The sequence below is a fragment of the Coregonus clupeaformis genome, chromosome 19 (genome assembly GCF_020615455.1).
Source record: "Coregonus clupeaformis isolate EN_2021a chromosome 19, ASM2061545v1, whole genome shotgun sequence".
Taxonomy (NCBI): domain Eukaryota; kingdom Metazoa; phylum Chordata; class Actinopteri; order Salmoniformes; family Salmonidae; genus Coregonus; species Coregonus clupeaformis.
In genome coordinates, this window is record NC_059210.1 from 30440379 (window position 1) to 30463957 (window position 23579).

At 41.8% G+C, this 23579-nt stretch overlaps 1 protein-coding gene across 1 annotated transcript; it reads left to right on the top strand.

Moving 5' to 3' along the window:
- Nucleotides 1-6012: 6012 nt before the first annotated feature.
- On the top strand, nt 6013-23138 carry LOC121532127 (alpha-ketoglutarate-dependent dioxygenase alkB homolog 3). The gene is made up of 10 exons (XM_041837842.1): nt 6013-6049; nt 6481-6591; nt 6872-6975; nt 7160-7194; nt 7310-7357; nt 7639-7742; nt 12463-12551; nt 12985-13194; nt 16759-16857; nt 22270-23138. Exons 2-10 carry the CDS (start codon nt 6516-6518, stop codon nt 22414-22416), a joined length of 912 nt encoding a protein of 303 aa, XP_041693776.1. The 5' UTR covers nt 6013-6049; nt 6481-6515; the 3' UTR covers nt 22417-23138.
- The last annotated feature ends 441 nt before the right edge of the window (nt 23139-23579 follow it).

Genomic DNA, 23579 nt, shown 5'->3' on the forward strand with positions numbered 1-23579 from the left:
TAACTCTTGCTGCTTTGCACCTGTACGATTAATCTGAACTTTCTATTATTTGACAATAAATTCTGGACAATAGTGTGCTCTGTATTTTATTTCCACTCAGACTTCATTTCTGGATATTAATGAACAAGAACTATGCTGTTTTAAAAGGGATCATAATATCAGCTGTTCCTTAATGGTAAGGTGTATCCCAAATAGCACCCTATTCCCTACATGGGATGCGCATGGTATTCATCGTCTAACTAAATGCTTACTTGCAGGTTCCTTCTCGACAATGCAACAATAAGAAATAGTAAATTATACGAATGTGAAGTAAATGGCAGTGGAAAATAATAAACATTTTAGCATTAGTATAATACAATAAGGCACAATTTAAAGTACAATATTTACACTTATTGGGGGGATGTGGGGACAAGTGTAAATTGAGCAGTATAATGGGAGTCTGGTAGCAGCAGTGATGTTGTGTGGAGAGTCTCTGAGCCTGTTGGTATCCGACCTCATGCTCCGATAGTCTGCCCGATTGTAAGGGAGAGAACAGTTCGTGTGTGGGGTCTTTGATGCTCCATGCCTTCCTCAGCACCGTTTCGAGTAGATGTCCTGGATGAGTGGAAGTACGGTCCTGGTGACTTACTGGGCCGTCTTCCCCACCCGCTGTGGGGCCTTGTGGTTGTGGACGGAGCAATCCCCGTACCAGGCCGTGATGCAATCGGTCAGGACACTCGATGGTGCAGCAGTAATATTTGGAGAGGACCCAGGGTCGCATGCCAGGGTGGTGTCCAAACCCAGGGCTCTGAGCTTGGTGACGACCTTGGAGGGAACAATAAATAGTGTTGAATGCTGAACTGTAGTCAGTGAACAGCATTCTCACATAGGTGTTCCTCTTGTCCAGATACACTATATAGACAAAAGTATGTGGACATCCCTTCAAATTAGTGGATTCAGCTCTTTAAGGCACACCCGTTGCTGACAGGTGTATAAAATCGAGCACACAGCCATGCAATCTCCATAGACAAACATTGGCAGTAGAATGACCTTACTGAAGAGCTCAGTGACTTTCAACATGGCACTGTCATAGGATGCCACCTTTCCAACAAGTAAGTTCGTCAAATTTCTGCCCTGCTAGAGCTGCCCCGGTCAACTGTAAGTGCTGTTATTGTGAAGTGTAAACGTCTAGAAGCAACAACGGCTCAGCCGCGAAGTGGTAGGCCACACAAGCTCACAGAACCTGACCGCCGAGTGCTGAAGCGCGTAGCACGTAAAAATGGTCTGTCCTCGGTTGCAACACTCACTACAGAGTTCCAAACTGCCTCTGGAAGCAACGTCAGCACAATAACTGTTCGTCGGGAGCTTCATGAAATGGGTTTCCATGGCCTAGCAGCCACACACAAGCCTAAGATCACCATGTGCAATGCCAAGCGTCGGCTAGAGTGGTGTAAAGCTCGCCGCCATTGGACTCTGGAGCAGTGGAAATGCGTTCTCTGGAGTGGTGAATCACGCTTCACCATCTGGCAGTCTGATGGACGAATCTGGGTTTGGCGGATACCCGAATGCATAGTGCCAACTGTAAAGTTTGGTGGAGGAGGAATAATGGTCTGGGGCTGTTTTTCATGGTTCGGGCTTGGCCCTTTATTTCCAGTGAAGGGAAATCTTAACACTACATCATGCAATGACATTCTAGACGATTCTGTGCTTCCAACTTTGTGGCAACAGTTTGGGGAAGGCCCTTTCCTGTTTCAGCATGACTATGCCCACGTGCACAAAGCGAGGTCCATACAGAAACGGTTTGTCGAGATCGGTGTGGAAGAACTTGACTGGCCTGCACAGGGCACTGACCTCAACCCCATCGAACACCTTTGGGATAATGCTCTTGTGGCTGAATGGAAGCAAGTCCAAGCAGCAATGTTCCAACATCTAGTGGAAAGCCTTCCCGGAAGAGTGGAGGCTGTTATAGCAGCAAACAGGGGACCAACTCCATGTTAATGCCCATGATTTTGGAATGAGATGTTCGATGAGCAGGTGTCCACATACTTTTGGTCATGTAGTGTATGTTACGGTTGTGTGAACAGTGATGGAAATGGCATCTTCCGTGGATCTGTTGGAGCGGTAGGCAGATTGGAGTGGGTCCAGTGTGCCTGGGATGCTGGCCTTGATGTGGGCCATGACCAACCTCTTGAAGCACTTCATGATGACCGAGGTGAGCGTGAAAGGGCGATAGTCATTTGGGTATGTCACTTTGTTTTTCTTGGGCACTGGGACGATGGTGGTCTCCTTAAAGCAGGTGGGGACTACAGCCAGGGAGAGGGACAGGTTGAAGATGTCCGAGAAGACGCCTGCCATGGGTCAGCACACACTCTGAGGATGAAGCTAGGGGTGCCATCTGGGTGGCGGCTTTGTGAGAATTCACTCTTGAGAGTTTTCCTCATGTCAGCCTCGGAGAGAGAAAGAACCTGGTCTTCCGGTGCAGCGAGAGTCTTCCTGGATGGCTTGGTATTGTCTGCCTTGAAGCAAGCATAAAATGTGTTAAGCTCATTTGGGTCGGAGGCTTCAGTGGGCACTGCACAGCTGGATTTTCCTTTGTAGTCTGTTATAGTCTGTAGTTCTTGCCACATGTGACGCGAGTCTGAGTTGTCAAACATCAATTCAAGTTTGAGTCTGTATTGTCTTTTTGCAGCCCTAATGGTTTTGTGGAGCTCATACCTGCTTGCCTTGTACTGGTCGTGCGGCATGAGTCATCAAGGTTAGTTCTGCTGACATTGAATACTGCAGTACGGGCTCTCAGCATTGTACAGATATCTCATATTTGTGTATGAACTTCTACAATTTATAGTTGGTTTGAGGTTTTTAAGTCATTTACATTTTGAGCTACAGTATATTGTCCCATGTACACATTGTGTAATTTACTGATGCTCCCTAACTAGCCCCATATGGATATCCAAAGTGAAACTAAATTTACTATGGTCAGTGTGCTGGGCATTACGATCGGGTCATGTGCAGAGCGCTCCAAATTGATGATTAATTGGGTGCTGCTAGCTGTGGGCATGTGGGCAAGATTTAAATAAACCCATTCCAAGGAAAACTGTTATGTACCCTTCATTCCATGACATACCTTTTTTTCCTAATTATCTCGCAAAGCTCTGTTTAGGACGAGACTGACTTTATGACCAAAATGAACCTATTTACACTTTGTAGTACATTTTGACACTAGAATAAATGTTTCTGACTCATATCAATACCACATAGGCCGTTTTCAACCAGAAAAGTTTTTGTTCCCAATAGAAATTAATGGTAAATAATGTATTGTGTCATTTTGTAGTCACTTTTATTGTAAATAAGAATATAATATGTTTCTAAACACTTCTACATTCATGTGGATGCTACCATGATTACGGATAGTCCTGAGTGATTCGTGATGCACGAATATCATACCCCCAAGACATGCTAACCTCTCACCATTACAACAGAGGAGGTTACATGTTATGATGCTGGGTGTTAATCAATAGTGGGCTAGGTGCTAAAAACATTTTAGATTGGGACTAGGACTTTGAAAAAGACAGTCTGTAGAAGTGGGTTTTAAGGCCTGTTTTAAAAGTTCTGAGTGATGGAGCGGCTCTCAGATGGTCAGAGAGCATTCCATAGGCAAGGGAGCAGAAGGCTCGGTCCCCCATAGTTCTGAGAAGTGTCTTGAAGACTTGAAGCAGTAGGGAGTGGCTGGAGCGGAAAGTGTGAGGTGGCTCGCTGCTTGAGATGATGTCGCTGATCAAATCAAATCAAATTTGACGTAAGTGGAGCAGATTTCATTCAAGGCTTTAAATACAAGCATGAGAATTTTGAAGTCGATCCTGTAGTTGACCGGTAGCCAGTGGAGTTGGGCCAGGATCGGGGTGATGTGGTCTGGCCAGGACCCTAGCAGCACTGTTCTGGATTAGTTGGAGCCTCTGTAGTGATTTGGCTGGGAGGCCCCTAAACAGCGCATTGCCGTAGTCGATCCGAGAGAAGATGAGGGTGTGGATGAGTTTCTCTGCATCTGGCTGGGAGAGTGATGGTATGACCCGGGCTATGTTTTTAAGATGGAAAAATTACGTTTTACATGTTTGTTTTATGTGGGCATCGAAGAACAGAGAAGGATCAAACATGACTCCTAGGTTGGAGATGACAGAGGACAGGTGCATGGCCTGGGCGTTGATTGTAGGGCAGATGTTTCCAGCACAGATGACCTGCTCGGGTGTCCCAAAAAGCATAGCATTAGTCTTGCTACTGTTCAACTAGAGGAAGTTCTCTTTTGTCCTTGCCCTGATGTCCTCTAGGCAGCTGCTGAGTTTTTCTAGGGCAGAGATGGTGTCCGGTTTGGTGTTAATGTAAACCTGGGTATCGTCAACATAGCAGTGGAAGTTGATGTTATAATCTCTGAGGATTTGACCAAGAGGGAGCATAGCATGTTTAAAAACAAGATAGCCCCCAACGCTGACCCCTGTGGGGCGCTGCATGTGACTGACGGTGTCAATCTTTTTCTTTAGAAAATTTGAGAAACGATTACACTGCAAAGATGAGGCTGCAGGAGAGCATGAGTTTGCAGGGTTGAAAAGGTGGTTGATATGGTATAGAACAGGGTTTTGGATGGGGAAGAGGTTCACAAAACTATTTCATTTAAAGGGCTCCTCCAGTAAAATAAGAAAGACGCTAGAAGCCAATAGGATTTGTGGAAAAGTGAACTTTCCTGACCCCAAAGTATTTAATAAACAAAAAGGGGTGGGGGAATCAACAATTAAATAGTCAGTTGACGTTCTGAGCATTTCAACAACCTTGCCATGACAGATTTTGTGTGTTTTCCCACCTTTTTATTGCTTTAGTTTAAAACAAATTAGTCAACACTGTAATATACAAATTAAATAACACGTTACACTAAACAAAGCAGTGGTAGGCAGATACATTAAATAATATTAATTAAATAAATAAATTGTACTAAATCCATTCTGTAAGCTTTTTCTACATACAACATCCAAACAGAAAAAGGAGGTGGCTCATTATTCTTTTCGGAAAATTAATGTAGACCTTTTATTTTAGCTGCTGAGCTATTGAATTTGAGTAGGTCTTTGTACCCGTATAGCTCTCTGGTTACTCAGAGTAAACCTCTGGGTGTTCAGGTACTTGATAGCCAATCACATCAACTCGGTACTGGTACCCCGTGTATGTAGCCAAGTTATCGTTACTAATTTTGTATTTATTCCTTGTGTGATTATTTTTCTATTTATTCCTTGTGGTATTATTTTTCTATTCTTAAATGTTTTTGTCACTCTGAATTGATGGGAAGGGCCCTTAAGTAAGCATTTCACTGTTAGTCTACACCTGTTGTTTACGAAGCATGTGACAAATACAATTTGATCTCAGTGAAACCTGAGATCTGAGTGGAGACAGATTGGAGAGACATCTGGGCAGTGCTTGACTTGGGCAGGAGCTCACCGGATCTGAGTACCAGCACCTAAAATGTTCTACTGCTTGAGTTCCTGATCCTCTTATAGAATATTATCTCAAAAGTATAATGGAGCTCCTGCACCTAAATATAAACAGTACCGGCACCCAAATTGAGTATCGACACCCATTTCAGTTCAAGTCAAGCACTGCATCTGGGACATTTCCATATCTGATGCCGTGCTTCTACACCTGCATTACTAGCTGTTTGGGGTTTTAGGCTGGGTTTCTGTACAGCACTTCGAGATATTAGCTGATGTAAGAAGGGCTATATAAAATAAAATTGATTGATTGATTGATTGATGGACATATGAACCAACCTACTGAGCAACAGCCTCGCAATGTCACATTAAGATGGGGAAAAGGTGGATGACACAAGACATGGGGTTACATTTGCACTAATATATATATGTGATATTTATGATATAACATTTGCAGCTTGAATTGGATAATTATTATTATTCTGGGACTACACTGTAAAATTGTTGGACCGTTTAGATTGCGTTAGTAAATAGGAACCATTCAATTTGGTTGAAGTTCCAGGCGGACTTTTTTCAAGTAACACAGGATAGAGCTGTCAAATTTGGTAAGTAGATAGCTCGGTTTTAATTTGTTCTAATCCTCTTGGCAAGTAACAACAAGCAATAAGGTGATATTTAATACCAAAATATGTTGGAGACCTTCATAGTCCATGTACTGATCTAGTGATACATTTCACTCAAGCTGTAAGTTAGTAAGTAGCTAGCTATGAACTCCAAATGGGTGGCCACCATGCTAGCCACTGTGCTATTCGGTTAGGTTGCTATCTTGTAACGTTAGCTAGGTAGCTGATAGAATCATGCGATTTATGCTATGCATTTTTATTCTAAATTGTGTTATTGGAACAGAATTCTCCATGTCTTTTCAAATGAACAACCAGCTTGCTAGCTTCAGAGAACATGCAGATTGATGTTGTTACAAAGTTGGCCTCTGGGTGGCAGTATATGCAGACTAAAAGTGACTGCTTGTTTCAACCAGTTTCGACCTCTAATCGTGGTCCTCATCTCGAGGTGATGTCGGATAAACGTCAGCGTGCCAGGGTCCAGGGCTCTTGGGCCAAACCACTGCCCAAACAACCACGTCCAACAGGTTTTCTCTCTGCCATGCTGACTAAATTAGACCAGGGCCTATATTCACAAAGCGATTCAGAATAGGCTGCTCTAGGATCGGTTTTTACTACCTTTCAGATGGTAATGATTAAGAAAGATTATATGGGTGGTGGGGTGTGATCCTAGATCAGCTCTCCTACTCTGAGACACTTTGTGAATACAAGCCCAACTCTTGTACTGTAATTTTGAGAAGTTCCATCCATGGTAATAGGCATGTTTTTAAATGGTCATATGGTGGCATATACATTTTTCTTTGGCAGGAGCAATTCCCAATCCCAGCAGTGTTGTGAAACCAAGTGCCAATCCACCACCTGCAGGTCGGGGAGTGGGACAGCGGATGTTTGAGTATCAACAGCCTGCTAAGGTTAAAAAAAAAAAAAAGTTGGACTTTATTGTATTATTAATAGATATTTTCCAAGCGAGGAAGTTCTTGAGAAAGAGGTGTCGCCATTGACGAGAGATTAAATCAGCCTTGGGCTAACAAGGATCAACTAATAAGTTTCCCTTCTTTCTCTCTCCTCTCCTTTCTTTCCCTTTCCATTGCTCAGCCAGTCAGAGATGTCCCTACAGAGAAGGTGATGGAGTGAGTAACTTGATCAAACAATCATCTACTCCACTCCATCATTAAAACAACCAAAATGAAAAATGTGGAAGTATAACAACAATTCTTTACACATGCACCCTTTCCTGTTTCTCAGAATGGGCGGTGATTATGAGATCAGCCATGGCCCATCAGGAGTGTCAAGGTGAGTTTTATAATCTAATGCATAAGGAGGTCCAATAGACATTGATTCAACCATATAAAATACAACAGGGTCCTGTTCATTAGGGGAACACCGTAGCAAAACGTTTCACAATGGCATTTTTTTTTTGGGGGGGGGACAAGTTCAGATCATACCTCTCTATTTTGGACCGTTTCCTTCCATTTGTGTCTACTGAACACAACCCAGAATCTCTATGTCAGCTACTGCCTTCCACCCACTTCACCCGTCTGCTTCCCCCTTCAACAATTCTCTTCCCGCCTCAGACTGAGGCTGATCCCTGGGTTCCTGCCACCAGAGGAGGCTGACTGGGCCTTCAGTAAACTGCTAGCAGAGCTGCCTTGGTCTCAGAAGACTAACTACAGACAGGGTAGGTCGACAATCATGTCTCCCAGGGTAGACCACACAGCCATACTGTACATATAGCCTACAGAGGTGAGCAAACTGATTTTTTTTATGGGTGCCATGTTGGCATTGGAAGTTTCTCCCAATTAGAATGTTATTGTCATGGAACGTTTGGTACCAATGTAAGAGCGACCATCCCTGTGCAGCTGACCCGGGATTCAATCTCGACAACCCTTCCTATTCTCAAGCTAACATGCTAATCATTGCCCTACCAAAACCATAGCTATCTACATAGCGGCCTTTACCCACCATTCCTTGGTTCCTTCCCTTTGTGACCACAAGACGGAAGGACTGGATCAGGACAAGTCTTCTCCAATGATAGGTCACGGAAGGAAAAGAGACAAGGAAACAAGGAAAGACCATTTAAGTTGAATTGGAACCCAGCCCTGATTGAAGTTGCATCAGATTTCCCATCTGTCTCTCATTGAGCAAGACACAGTAGCAGACGACAACAACACGAAGGAGGCGCGTGACTCAAAATAAATAGGGGAGGGGTTCTACTGCTACACACACACACCCACTCCTCTTTATAGCCTTGCTGCACATTGACTCACTTTTTCCTACACAAGCAAGACTCTAAATAGGCTCTACATGACTAAGGCTGTGTCCCAAATAGCGCCCTATTCCCTAAAGAGTGCACTACTTTTGACCAGAGCCTTAAAGTGGAGGCCAATAATCCGAAGGCTGGCAGATGGCGATATTGATCTGGTATTGATGGTTTTGTCTTACCATCCAAACGCATTGTATGCAGCTGGCAATACATTCGTATCCCCTGTGGACCGGTTCGTACCTAAAACATTCTCCATTCAGGCTGCCAAGGCGTCGATTTCCTCCTTAACCTCATAAGGATCGTAGCTTTTTTTTCAATTTTCGCCTAAAATGACATACCCAAATCTAACTGCCTGAAGCAAGGATATGCATATTCTTGATACCATTTGAAAGGAAACACTTTGAAGTATTTGGAAATGTGAAATTAATGTAGGATAATATATAACACATTAGATCTGGTAAAAGATAATACAAACAAAAAAACATGCGTTTTCTATTAATTTTTTTGTTCCTTCTTTGAAATGCTAGAGAAAGGCTACAATATAGTATTGCAGTTTAGGCGCAATTGAAATTTGGCCACTAGATGGCAGCGTTGTGTGTGTGCAAAGTTTCAGATTGATCCATTGAAGCATTGCAATACTGGACTATTTTGTATCAAGTCTGCCCAAATGTGCCGAATTGGTCAATTGATACATTTTCAAGTACATAACTATAGAGAACATACAAAAATGATATGGTAATACAAAATGTAAGTTTACACACTACCAGGAATGTCATACATGATGGATCATTAGCTTATACACTAACTTTCACACATCTAGATGGCCGGGCGGGGTGGGTGTGGAGCCAGAGACAGCAGGGGTTCAAACTGTAGAACACAGTTCCTACATTTGAATATAATAATGGATTTTATCAAACAAAACTATGCTGCATTTTATCTCTGGGACCCTTAGGATGACAAATCAGAGCAAGATTACTGAATGTAAGTACATTATTTACCTTCAGAGGTGAATGCATCAAACCAGTTGCCGTGATAAGATTTTTGTTGTTGTGCACTCTCCTCAAACAATAGCATGGTATTTATTCACTGTAATAGCTACTGTAAATTGGACAGTGCAGTTAGATTAACAAGAATTTAAGCTTTCTGCCCATATAAGACATGTCTATGTCCTGGAAATATTGCTGTTACTTACAACATTCATGCTAATCATATTAGCACATGTTAGTTCAACCGTCCCTTATACGGGACACCGATCCCGTAGAGGTTAACTAGATTTAATGGCGAGAAGGCGGGAAAAAATAGGAAAATATGCATTCTTTCTTCATGAACACAATTTTTTTACGCAACAGCCACTTTTGCATGGTGGTGGAAAATTGTGTTTCATAAAGAAAGTATGCATATTTTCCCATTTTTTCCCCCACCTTCTCGCCATTAAATCTAGTTAACCTCTACGGGATCGGTGTCCCGTATAAGGGACGGTTGAACTAACATGGCTAATGTGATTAGCATTTACATTTTAATCATTTTAGCAGACGCTCTTATCCAGAGCGACTTACAGTTAGTGAGTGCATACATTTTCATACTGGCCCCCCCATGGGAATCGAACCCACAACCCTGGTGTTGCAAACGCCATGCTCTACCAACTGAAATACACTGGGCCCATGAATGTTGTAAGTAGAACGTTTTAGGTACGAACTGGTCCACGGGATACGAGTATATTGCCGGCTGCATACAATGAAGCTAAGATGGAAATGACTCTTTATCGCCATCTGCCAGCCTTTGGGCTAGGCTTCCCAAAAAATTAGACCAAGAAAAAAATATGAAGTATAAAATAATTGATTTAGTCTCTGTGTTTCATAATTGTCCTTCAATTTGCAAGTGGCTGAATGTATCTCACCGGAGAAAACATCAGTGAGCGTAACTGCGCCCCTCTGTCACAGTATGTGTAGTCCATCTATCTGATGCTGTCTGGTCAAAAAGAGTATAACATTGTTGCTGCCCATAGCATTGAATTCAATAGCAATGGAAGCCAGCGAGCATTTGGCCTCCCTTGATAAAGAAAATATAAAAGAATTGCCAATCAGCGTTGAGCTGAACTGAGTGAGCTCAACTTTGAATGGTCCTGGTGCACCAAATGAAAGTGTCAAGGGAAGCCAGTTTGGATTTGGCTTCACACCAATAACATCAAAAGCAAAACGGCATTGACAGAAAAAACGTGAATTGTTGCATTTCGTTGTGTCGTTGTCCTCCGGTGGCTAGCTAGCTAGCAAAAATCTGTACTTCGTAAATTAGCCATGGATGGAGATAGGGATTTGGACTTGTGGACTTTATCCAACCATAAATTCATACATTGTTTCCCTGCCTTGAAAGGATGGAAGTTCAAAATGTAGCTAGATGTACATAGTAGGCTAACGTTAACTAGCTGGCTCATCGTTACCCATGAAAGTAAGTTAGGCTAGCAAGCAAGCCTTTTAGCCAGGTAGCCTAGTCTAGGACAACAAAAACTAAAAGCGTGTAGGCTACTGTATACACAGTCATAGACTGTTTTGTTAACTTGAAAGAGAGGACGATGGCATTGGCGTTCCTCAGTCTACAAGTAGGGTGAGTCAACATGTTTTTTTTCTACTTGCTTGCACACACACACACACACATATTTGATTTGAAATCAGTACCATGGACAGCCACTTGATATTTAGCTGAAGTTTTGTTTTCAGTATCTTTAAGTTGAATGACGTTAGTTGCGGCAGCTCCTGATTTTTTGCGACTTGCGGTAACTCTCCGTGGTTCTAAATCAAGTGGGTGGGCCTATGCCCTCCCAGCCCCCCCCATAGCTGCGCCCCTGCCCAGTCATGTTTAATCCATAGATTAGGGCCTAATTTATTTATTTCAATTGATAGATTCTCTTATCTTAATCATAACTCAGTAAAATCGTTGAAATTGTTGCATGTTGCGTTTATATTTTTGTTCAGTATATATATCACGGTGGTGTATGAACTAACGGGTAATAGAGCAAACAATGCAATTATCACAACACATAGGTTGTAATATGGCTTTTTTTCCTCCTGGCTTGGCTTCCCCAATGATTTTACCCACGCAGCGCTACTGGAACCCTATGGGCCCTGGTCAAAAGTAGTGCACTGTAAACGGAATAGGGTGCCATTTGGGACGCTGCCCATGACTGACTAGAGTTTTGTTTATCCTTGTCCTGATATCATCTTTTTATGGGTACAGTGAAAGGTTTGGGTTTAGCTATAATAAATGAAATCATGTCTAAATATTTGCTTTGGGCCTAATGTATGAACTGTGAAGTCTCAACTCGGGGACCAGTGGAATGACGTTTTGGCTTTGAGCCTGTTTTCTTTTATGCCCCCAAATGAGAAATGTATTAGTGCTTGCTTCCATAGAAAAGAGCGATGGAGCAAGGTTTTATAAAGATGACCTGGGAACTGCAGGTTTCCCTCATTTGGGGTGACTATTTCACGGTGCAAAATAGTTTTAAATCTTTTGCACCATGAAAATGTCGCCCTTGGAGTAAAACAAAGCCGTGGAAGGCACTTAGCCCATGACCACATTAAGTAGCCCACACACTGTCAAATATGGATGCAAATGATGAGGATGTTTTCTGCTAATTGCTCAAGAAATCAAGTAAAACTTACAATTAAATATATATATATATATATATATATATATATATATATATATATATATATATATGTGTGTATACATCACCATTACAATGAAGTTACTGGGACCTGAAATTACAGTTTTGTTGTTTACTGTCCATATGTATTATACTTTATATTACTAGACTATTATTCTGGTTCCTGCTAGAGCTCCAACTAGTCATGATTTCGCCTCTTTGTCAAATTGCCTTGACCCAAATACAGTACCAATTTAGAGATTGTTTACTTGTTTCTGGCCGCCCAGCTCTATTAAATCAACTAATTTGTGTGTGTGTCCATGTGTCTGTGTCTGTGCAATGTGCATGCACTACAGTAAGTGATTGTGTGTGTGTGTGTGTGTGTGTGTACGCCTGCACCTGTGTATGTACAGAAAATGTGCTTATATCACTATACTATCCAAGAACACAGATTATTCATGTAGTGTAACTGTAATGCCACTGTGTGTTGTATAGGTGAGGCCTATGAGGAGCCCAGGTTAACCTGCTGGTATGGAGAACTGCCTTACACGTACGCCCACTCTACTATGGAGGCCAACACACAGGTATGATATATACACCTCTGCCGCATGAGAGGATAGTGGAACTGAATTGAATGAGCATTGAGTCTGCTTGTAAAAAAGATGTGATCATTTTACTCATGTATTTCCCCTTTATCTCAACCACAATGCACTTTTGCTCAGTCTCTTACCATTTCTCTCGGACTCTTGCTTTCGCTCTACGTCAGTTGACCTTTTCCTTGTTCTCCCTTTTACTCTCTTTCTCTGCCAATGTGTACGCTAGTACTGCTAACACAAGAGCTTATCTATATACTGATTCCCTAAACCTACTACTTCCCTAAGAAATGCTAAGCATATAAATAATACTGTAGACATGGTGAAACACTGTAAAAAAGCACTATAAGCATCTAACGTGAGCCGCGGTACATAACCTCCCTCTCTCTTTTTCTCATTCTTCGCCCTTCTCTCCCTCCCTCAGTGGCACCCGTTGCTGGTCACCCTGCGCTGCGCCATAGAGAAGGCGAGTGGCCACTGTTTCAACTCGCTGATGTGTAACCTGTACAGGAACTGCAAAGACAGCATCGGCTGGCACAGTGATGACGAGGCCGCGCTGGGCACCCGGCCCACCATCGCCTCCCTCAGCCTGGGGGACATGAGGGTGTTCAGCCTCCGCAAGCAGCCCGCACCGGTAAGACTGGGATCATGGGGGAGGGAGGTAGGAAGGAAGGGAGGGAGGTGGGATGGGAGAGATGGGGGGAATATAAGGCCCATCATCGCCTCCCTCAGCCTGGGGGACATGAGGGTGTTCAGCCTCCACAAGCTGCCTATGCCTATTAGACTGGAGGAGAGACAGAGGGATGGGTTACAATCGTGTAGGGATGAGGTTTTGCTCTGTTTGGAGTACCCCCCCGAAATACCCCATATGTTGATTTTACCAGTAGGCCTATGTTCTTAAAACTAGATATAAAGTATGTAGAAAAGATTATGGACCTATATTTTTTAAAAGTAATATCATCTTTAAGAACTAACAATCACCAAAATAAAAGCTAGACAGTCACGAGAACCAAAAATGGCAAAAACAATTTAGCAGTATTAATTTTATGTTTGAGCAAAAGAACACGCTATTAGCCATGGCATAGAATTGCACAAAACTAGCTTTAAATGCAACATTTTCTCTCAGCTGCATGGATGTGTATAATTGCATGAAATTGGCTTAAAAATGCAATACTTTCTCTACACCACCAAGATGGGGGCCTCTAAAATGTTTTCAAAAATGTCGCTGCGCCGACCACGCTCATTGCCACGCCCCCTGCGATTTAGCCCCTTTTATGAACCAGAAAAAAACCTGTATGAGAGTAGTTTCCCATAGATTACCGTGGCCTAAATCTGGACAGTTAGCCATAGTCTTGTTCATACAATGTTATTACCCACATGAAAAAATACTACAGTTTACTATAGAATACTACAGTATTTAGTATAGAATTATCAGTGGTGTAAAGTACTAAAGTATTTTTGACTACTTTTACTTCACTGCATTCTTAAAGAAAATAATGTACTTTTTGCTCCATACATTTTCCCTGACACCCAAAAGTACTCGTTAAATTTTGAAAGTTTAGCAGGACAGGAAAATGGTCCAATCACACACTTATCAAGAGAACATCCCTGGTCATCCCTACTGATGATCTGCTGGACTCACTAAACACATATGCTTTGTTTGTAAATTATTAGTGTTGGAGTGTGCCCCTAACTATCCGTACATATTTTTTTTAAACTAGAAAATGGTGCCGTCTGGTTTGCTTAATATAATATTTGAGATTATTTATACTTTTAATTTTGATACTTAAGTATATTTAAAACCAAATACTTTTAGACTTTTACTCAAATAGTATTTTACTGGGTGACTTTTACTTGAGTACATTTTCTATTAAGGTATCTTTACTTTTACTCAAGGATGACAATTGGGTACATATTCCACCACTGAGAATGATGTAGTAAACTGTAGTATACTGTAGAATAATATACAATTACACACTGTAGTATCCCTTGATTGTGTAGTGCTTACTATAGAATTGTGTAGTATACTGTAGAATACTATACTACACACTGTAGTATCCCTCGATCATGTGTAGTACTAACTATAGCTTGTTGTAGTATACTTGTAGAATACTATATTAGAAACCACAGTAGTATCTGCAAAAAAACAGTAAATACTACAGTAATGTCTGCAAAAACACTACACTTTTTAAAAAACTATAATAAATACTACAGTATTTAATTTCCATATACAGTACCCTGCCCATTCCCCTCCCGCATATCCCAATTCGTGACACCCATAATTGAGAAACCTACATGCCAAGTATAGACCATATATTGTGTTCCCTACAGGTTATAGAAAATAGCAGAAGCTCTGAACTAGCCGTTAAGACACCAGTTCTACCTACAAGTTATGAAACATTTGCTATTTTACTAGGTTTCCTCAAGGAGAAAGCCTCCACTTCAATGTCAAAGATAAAACAAAAACACTATAGTAAATACTACAGTAATGTGTGCAAAAACACTACAGTAAATACTACAGTATACTACAGTTCTTTTACTATAGTATGTATACTATAGTTAACTGTAAATACTACAGAAGTACAGTATACTACTGTAAGTACTACAGTAAATACTACAGTATTAACTGTAGTGTTTTTGCGGACTTAAGTCTTTAGTCTGCAAGAACACTACAGTGAATACTACAGTAAAGTCTGCAAGAACACTACAGTGAATACTATAGTATTTACAGTGCATTCTGAAAGTATTCAGAATGTGTCTATATAACACACCTGTCTATATAAGGTCCCACAGTTGACAGTGCATGTCAGAGCAAAAACCAAGCCATGAGGTCGAAGGAATTGTCCATAGAGCTCCAAGACAGGATTGTGTCGAGGCACAGATCTGGGGAAGGGTACCAAAAAATGTCTGCAGCATTGAAGGTCCCCAAGAACACAGTGGCCTCCATCATTCTTAAATGGAAGAAGTTTGGAACCACCAAGACTCTTCCTAGAGCTGGCCGCCTGGCCAAACTGAGCAATTGGGGGAGAAGGGCCTTGATCAGGGATGTGACCAAGAACCCGATGGTCACTCTGACAGAGCTCAAAAGTTCCTCTGTGGAGATGGGAGAACCTTCAAGAACGACAACCATCTCTCCAGCACTCCACCAATCAGGACTTTATGGTAGAGTGGCCAGACGGAAGCATTCCTCAGTAAAAAGCACATTACAGCCCGCTTAGAGTTTGCCAAAAGGCACCTAAAGACTCTCAGACCATGTCTGATGAAACCAAGATTGAACTCTTTGGCCTGAATGCCAAACGTCACGTCTGGAGAAAACCTGGCACCATCCCTACGGTGAAGCATGGTGGTGGCAGCATCATGCTGTGGGGATGTTTTTCAGTGGCAGGGACTGGGAGACTAGTCAGGATTGAGGGAAAGATGAACGGAGCAAAGTACAGAGAGATCCTTGATGAAAACCTACTCCTTAGTGCTCAGGACATCAGACTGGGGCGAAGGTTCACCTTCTAACAGGACAACGACCCTAAGCACACAGCCAAGACAATGCAGGAGTGGCTTCGGGACAAGTCTCTGAATGTCCTTGAGTGGCCCAGCCAGAGTCCGGGCTTGAACCCGATCGAACATTTCTGGAGAGACCTGAAAATAGCTGTGCAGCGATGCTCCCCATCCAACCTGTCAGAGCTTGAGAGGATCTGCAGAGAATAATCTGAGAAACTCCACAAATACAGGTGTGCCAAGCTTCTAACGTCATACCCAAGAAGACTAGAGGCTGTATCGCTTCCAAAGGTGGTTCAACAAAGTACTGAGTGGAGGGTCTGAATACTTATGTAAATGTAATATTTCATATATATATATTTATTTTTATAAAATGTCTAAAAACCAGTTTTTGCTTCGTCATTATAGGGTATTGTGTGTAGATTGAAAATGGGAAAAAACTGTAACGTAACAAAATGTGGAAAAAGTCAAGGGGTCTGAATACTTTCCGAATGCACTGTATACCATAGTATTCTATAGTCTTTTTCAATGTGGGTATATCTGTGTTTATAACCAACTACTTTCTAACTAGGTGGTAACGCTCATCCATCATATAATGTAGATTAACTGTGCTAGTTGTGTAAGTATACAGATGTGATATGTGGTGTTACAGTTTGTACCCTAGACTCAGTTGGTGGCTTTTTATTGCCCTGTGTGTCTGTGTCAGGAGGAGAACGGAGACTACACGTATGTGGAGAGGCTGCGGATCCCTCTGACTCACGGCACTCTCCTGATGATGGAAGGAGCCACTCAGGATGACTGGCAGGTAAGCCCGGCCAATCAAACACAGGGACACACCCTAACAACACCATATACAGGTAACTGCCAAAATAAAGGAAACACCAAAATAAAGTGTCTTAATAGGGTGTTGGGCCACCAGGGGCTGACAGAACAGCTTCAATGCGCCTTGGCATAGACTCTACAAGTGTCTGGTACTCTATTGGAGGGATGCGACACCATTCTTCCACTAGAAATTACATAATTTGGTGTTTTGATTGATGGTGGTGGAAAACGCTGTCTCAGGCGCCGCTCCAGAATCTCCCATAAGTGTTAAATTGGGTTGAAATCTGGTGACTTAGACGGCCATGGCATATGGTTAACGTTGTTTTCATGCTCATTAAACCATTGTGACCAGACCACTAATGCCCTGTGGATGGGAGCATTGTCATCTTATGTGGACATAACCATGGTAGCCAAAGTATTTATACATGACCCAAAGCATGATGGGATGTTAATTGCTTAAAACTCTCAGGAACCACACCTGTGTGGAAGCACCTGCTTTCAATATCATTTGTATCCCTCATTTACTCAAGTGTTTCCATTATTTTAGCAGTTACTTTTATGTCCCACACAGGATGACTGGCAGGTTTGCCCGGCCAATCAAACACAGGGACACGCCCCAACAACACCAGGGTCGTGTTCATTAGGGCACGCAATGGAAAACATTTAAAAACAGAAAACAAAAGTGAGTGTTACTTATTGGATAAGTCCAGGTAGTCCCTCCCTGTTTCAGTCCACTTTCTTTGATTTGGTGCCTAATGAACACGACCCATCTATCACAAAAAAAAAAAGCATACAGTACCAGTCAAAAGTTTGGACACACCTACTCATTCCAGGGTTTTTCTTTATTTTTACTATTTTCTACATTGTAGAATAATAGTGAAGACATCTAAACTATGAAATATCACATATGGAATAATGTAGTAACCAAAAAAGTGTTAAACAAATCAAAATATATTTTATATTTGAGATTCTTCAAAGTAGCCACCCTTTTGTATTTGTATTTATTATGGATCCCCATTAGCTGCTGCCAAGGCAGCTACTCTTCCTGGGGTCCAGCAAAATTAAGGCAGTTCATACAATTTTAAAAACATTACAATACATTCACAGATTTCACAACACACTGTGTGCCCTCAGGCCCCTACTCCACCACTACCACATATCATCTACAGTACAAAATCCATGTGTATGTGTGTATAGTGCGTATGTTATTGTGTGTGTATGCATGTGTCTGTACCTATGTTTGTGTTGCTTCACAGTCTCCGCTGTTCCATAAGGTGTTTTTAAAAATCTGTTTTCTAAATCTAATTGTACTACTTGCATCAGTTACCTGATGTGGAATAGAGTTCCATGTAGTCATGGCTCTATGTAGTACTGTGCGTCTCCCATAGTCTGTTCTGGACTTGGGGACTGTGAAGAGACCTCTGGTGGCATGTCTTGTGGGGTATGCATGGGTGTCCGAGATGTGTGCCAGTAGTTCAAACAAACAGCTTGGTGGATTCAACATGTCAATACCTCTCATAAATACAAGTAGTGATGAAGTCAATCTCTCCTCCACTTTGAGCCAGGAGAGATTGACATGCATATTATTAATATTAGCTCTCTGTGTACATCCAAGGGCCAGCCGTGCTGCCCTGTTCTGATCCAATTGCAATTTTCATAAGTCCTTTCTTGTGGCACCTGACCACACGACTGAACAGTAGTCCAGGTGCGACAAAACTAGGGCCTGTAGGACCTGCCTTGTTGATAGTGCTGTTAAGAAGGTAGAGCAGCACTTTATTATGGACATACTTCTCCCCATCTTAGCTACTGTTGTATCAATATGTTTTGACCATGACAGTTTACAATCCAGGGTTACTCCAAGCAGTTTAGTCACCTCAACTTGCTCAATTTCCACATTATTTATTACAAGATTTAGTTGAGGTTTAGGGTTTAGTGAATGATTTGTCCCAAATACAATGCTTTTAGTTTTAGAAATATTTATGACTAATTTATTCCTTGCCACCCACTCTGAAACTAACTGCAACTCTTTGTTAAGTGTTGCAGTCTTTTCAGTCACTGTAGTAGCTGACATGTATAGTGTTGAGTCATCCGCATACATAGACACTCTAGCTTTACTCAAAGCCAGTGGCATATCATTAGTAAAGATTGAAAAAAGTAATGGGCCTAGACAGCTGCCCTGGGGAATTCCTGATTCTACCTGGATTATGTTGGAGAGGCTTCCATTAAAGAACACCCTCTGTGTTCTGTTAGACAGGTAACTCTTCCACAATATAGCAGGTGGAGTAAAGCCATAACACATACGTTTTTCCAGCAGCAGACGATGATCGATAATGTGAAAAGCCTCACTGAAGTCTAACAAAACAGCCCCCACAATCTTTTTATCATAAATTTATCTCAGCCAATCATCAGTCATTTGTGTAAGTGCTGTGCTTGTTGAATGTCCTTCTCTATAAGCGTGCTGAAAGTTTGTTGTCAATTTAGTTTACTGTAAAATAGCATTGTATCTGGTCAAACACAATTTATTTGCCTTGATGACAGCTTTGCACACTCTTGGCATTCTCTCAACCAGCTTCATGAGGTAGTCACCTGGAATGCATTTCAATTAACAGGTGTGCCTTGTTAAAAGTTTTTATTAAAGAATTTATTTCCTCCTTAATGCGTTTGAGCCAATCAGTTGTGTTGTGACAAGGTAGGGGTGGTATACAGAAGATAGCCCTATTTGGTAAAAGACCAAGTCCATATTATGGCAAGAACAGCTCATATCAGCAAAGAGAAATGACAGTCCATCATTACTTTAAGACATGAAGGTCAGTCAATACGGAAAATGTCAAGAACTTTTAAAGTTTATTGAAGTGCAGTCGCAAAACCAATTAAGCGCTCGGATGAAACTGGCTCTCATGACGACCGCCACAGGAATGGAAGACCCAGAGTTACCTCTGCTGCAGAGGATAAGTTCATTAGTGTTAACTGCACCTCAGATTGCAGCCCAAATAAATGCTTCACAGAGTTCAAGTAACAGACATCTCAACTTCAACTGTTCAGAGGAGACTGTGTGAATCAGGCCTTTGTGGTCGAATTGCTGCAAAGAAATCACTACTAAAGGACACCAGTAAGAAGAAGATACTTGCTTGGGCCAAGAAACACGAGCAATGGACATTAGACTGGTGGAAATGTGTCCTTTGGTCTGGAGTCCAAATTGGAGATTTTTGGTTCCAACCGCCGTGTCTTTGTGAGAAGCGGTGTGGGTGAACGGATGATCTCCGCATGTGTATTTCCCACCGTAAAGCATGGAGGAGGAGGTGTTATGGTGTTGGGGTGCTTTGCTGGTAACACTGTCTGTGATTTTATTTAGAATTCAAGGTCCACTTAACCAGCATGGCTACCACAGCATTCTGCAGCGATATGCCATCCTATCTGGTTTGGGCTTAGTGGGACTTTTTTGGTTACTACATGATTCCATATGTGTTATTTCATAGTTTTGATGTCTTCACTATTATTCTACAATGTAGAAAATAGTAATAATAAAGAAAAACCCTTGAATGAGTAGGTGTTCTAAAACTTTTGACCAGTAGTGTATATCTTATTTATTTAATTTCATCAACAAGGTACACACATCAACGTAAAAGTGAGTTTATATTTATTAGGGATATTTCTTATTCACCATTTAACAAATACACATTGGCAATTGAGTTAGCTAGCTATAAAGCTCATGTTCATCCATAGATCATGGTCCCCCAAGAATGAAAGACCATACATGTAGCTTGCTGGTCCCTGGTGCAAAAAGGTTGAGAAACACCAATAGAAGTGTTTCGGTATTCAAAATCTTACGCTTTATCGACCTTGCCAGGAACAACAAAACCCAGTGAGCCGACCGTGCGTGTTGCTCTCTAATCATATGGTATGTGATAACAGGCTTTAGTCCTAGTGGGTTATGAGTTATCAGACAACAGCAAAGACTTTCTAAAGTAAAGAACATTATGTCTGTCTCTGTGGTTCTGAGCTTTTCTATCAGACAAGGATTTCTTAGGAGAGAGAGTGGGGGTGTGTGTGTGTCGGTAAGCAAGTAAGTGTGTGAATGTGTCCGGACTACCTCCACCAAACACACACACTTCCAGTGACCTGAAACGATAGAACACAGTGTCTCTGCTGTTTATAACCCTAGCCACCATAACAAACTGCACATATTTATGACTGTTACTGTTATGGTGTTTCCCTATTATACACAAAGAATGCTGTGTGATGGAAAGTAAAGTAAGAGAGTTCCCAGACAGACAGATTGACAGCCAGACGGAGCGATTGATAGGGAGCAGGAGGAAGGAAAAACCAGAGATTTAATGAAAGCAATTTATTTGCTCTCAGGGACGAATATGTGTGTGTGTGTGTGTGTGTAAGTGCGCACATGGGTGTGTTCATCTGTGGATATCATAGGTGTGTGTGTGTGTGTGTGTGTGGGTAAAAGTATATGTGGACGATTGTGTGTATGTGTGTGTCTTCGGGTCAGATCACACCGCCGGACTGCCTGCCTCCGTCACTAAGACGGTAGGAGCCATTTATCCTGTCAGACAGTGTAATCTTCCCATCCTGCTGGACCCCGTGTTCTCTCTCTCCTGCTCCACAGTCAGTTGCCGTAGTTTCCTGGCCCCGACACTGGACCCTAGAGAAGCGCCACTTTAAAGGCCCAGTCCTTAATTTAAAGAGACAAAGAGAGAAACGTGTTGAGACAAAAAGGTCAGCTGCGTTTTATGGCAACATCTGGCAGGAGTCCCATCCCAGAGAATTCTTAGTCTGGCCCCCACCTTGCCCCCACTTAATCAAGCTACTTTTCACAAAAACCCAGCGCCTAGTTAATTCACCATCCGTTTGAAACGGACACTAAATATTTAGACTGGGGTGTAGATCTTGTTGTGTAACCACTGTGGTAACTCTCCCCGTCTAAATCCGGACTGAGCGTTTGTCTTCGCCAAGACTCGTTCCCTGGTGACAGTTTTTAGATAAACAACGAACAGTGTATCTGATTTTAGTTGAAGCTTGGAGGTGAGAAGTGAGACTACGTCTGCCAAGTCACTAGTAAGACATGCACAGAGTGGGTGTGTGTCAGTCTGTCTGTCCTGTCTGTGTCTGTCTGTAAGAGAGAGTGTGAGGGAGAGTCTCTGATACAAGGCCAAGGAGTAGTGGGACAAAGGACTGATCTTACTGTCTGTCTGTCTGTCTGTCTTGTGTGTGTGAGCTGTGCATGTGCGTTTTGCCTCTCGACTTAATAACTCCGCTATGGGAAGGCTCCTTAAAGTGATGGTGGTAAAACAGAAAAACAACATAGTGGAGGTACTTGACTAACGCAGTTCAGTGAACTCACTCTAATACACATAACTATTATTTGCTTTTGTGTCCTCAACAGCATTCAGTGGCCAAAGAGTACCACGACCGAGGGCCTCGTATCAACCTGACCTTCCGCACCATGTACCCAGAGCATGACCGAGACCAAGGGCCAGACTACCAACCCAACACTAAACACACTGTCCTTCACAAACAACTTCACACTTAACGCTGGGTGGGACTGCTAAGAAGAGTGGTAAAGGAAGATTGTGTGGATATTTGGAGGAAGAGGAGATAATGACCTGGACCCTTGATGGACACCATTAAGTACACTTTATGGGATAGTGAGGAAGATGATGAGTGTTGACATCAGGAGAAAATACAAGCTTAAAACCACCAGACAAGATTTGAAAGGAGTTATCAAAGTTTACAGTTATGCTCACTAAATATGTGGAGAGCAATGTTATTGTTTCATTGCATCATACAGTAGATTTTGCCTTAAATATATCCCATAACGGATTAGTTTGACAACTATAGTTTCTGTGGAATGGAATCTCGGGGGTCAAGTTCTATGAAGGCCTTATAAAGTTAAAATCTGAAGTTAAAAATATTTTTGTATAATTTATCCACATTTATTTATTTATTTGAAGACTAATCAGGACATGGAAAATATGGAGGAGGAGTTTTGGCTTTCTACCTGGTTGCCTTTTATTTCATCTTTCTTTGGCTTCAAATTTTGATTTTGTTTAATTAGCTATTCTATTTACAATTACAAGTCGTAATTTAATGCCCCTTGTTTTGTAGACTTTTGGGAGAAAAAATCCCAGCTATATAAAATGTGAAAGAACAACTTTCAAGTTGACCAAATATAGCCCTGTTTATTTTGTAACACTAAAGGATAAAGTTATTGTTTTGAATGGTTGGTAAATAAACAGAAAGAGAGAATCATCACATTTGTATTGGTCACATACACGTATTTAGCAGATGTTATTGCGGGTGTAGCGAAATGTTTAGCTTGCAGAAGTTTGAAAAGATCTCTAACTTTCATTATCCCCATGTATAAGGAGGAGAAACCCGTTGGTAGCGGTTCTGCCTTCTGTTTGCAACCTTCTTTCATGCTATTACATGGCATTTTCAATGCCTTAGTTTAATTTTAAGGTATTTTCAAGGCCTTATTTTGTAGGTCATTATAAGGCATTACAAGGCATTATCAAGGCACTTACCTAACAGTGTGCCCTGGAGTAAGCTCGTACCGAGATATCTTATTCAACTGCCGAGTGGTTACATGGGTATACCCACCACCTCACCCTCAGTATGTAGAAGTCCCATTGAAGTGCCTGTGAAGTTTTATGTAGAGATAAATTAGCCTCAGTCCTCCTCACACTCTTCACA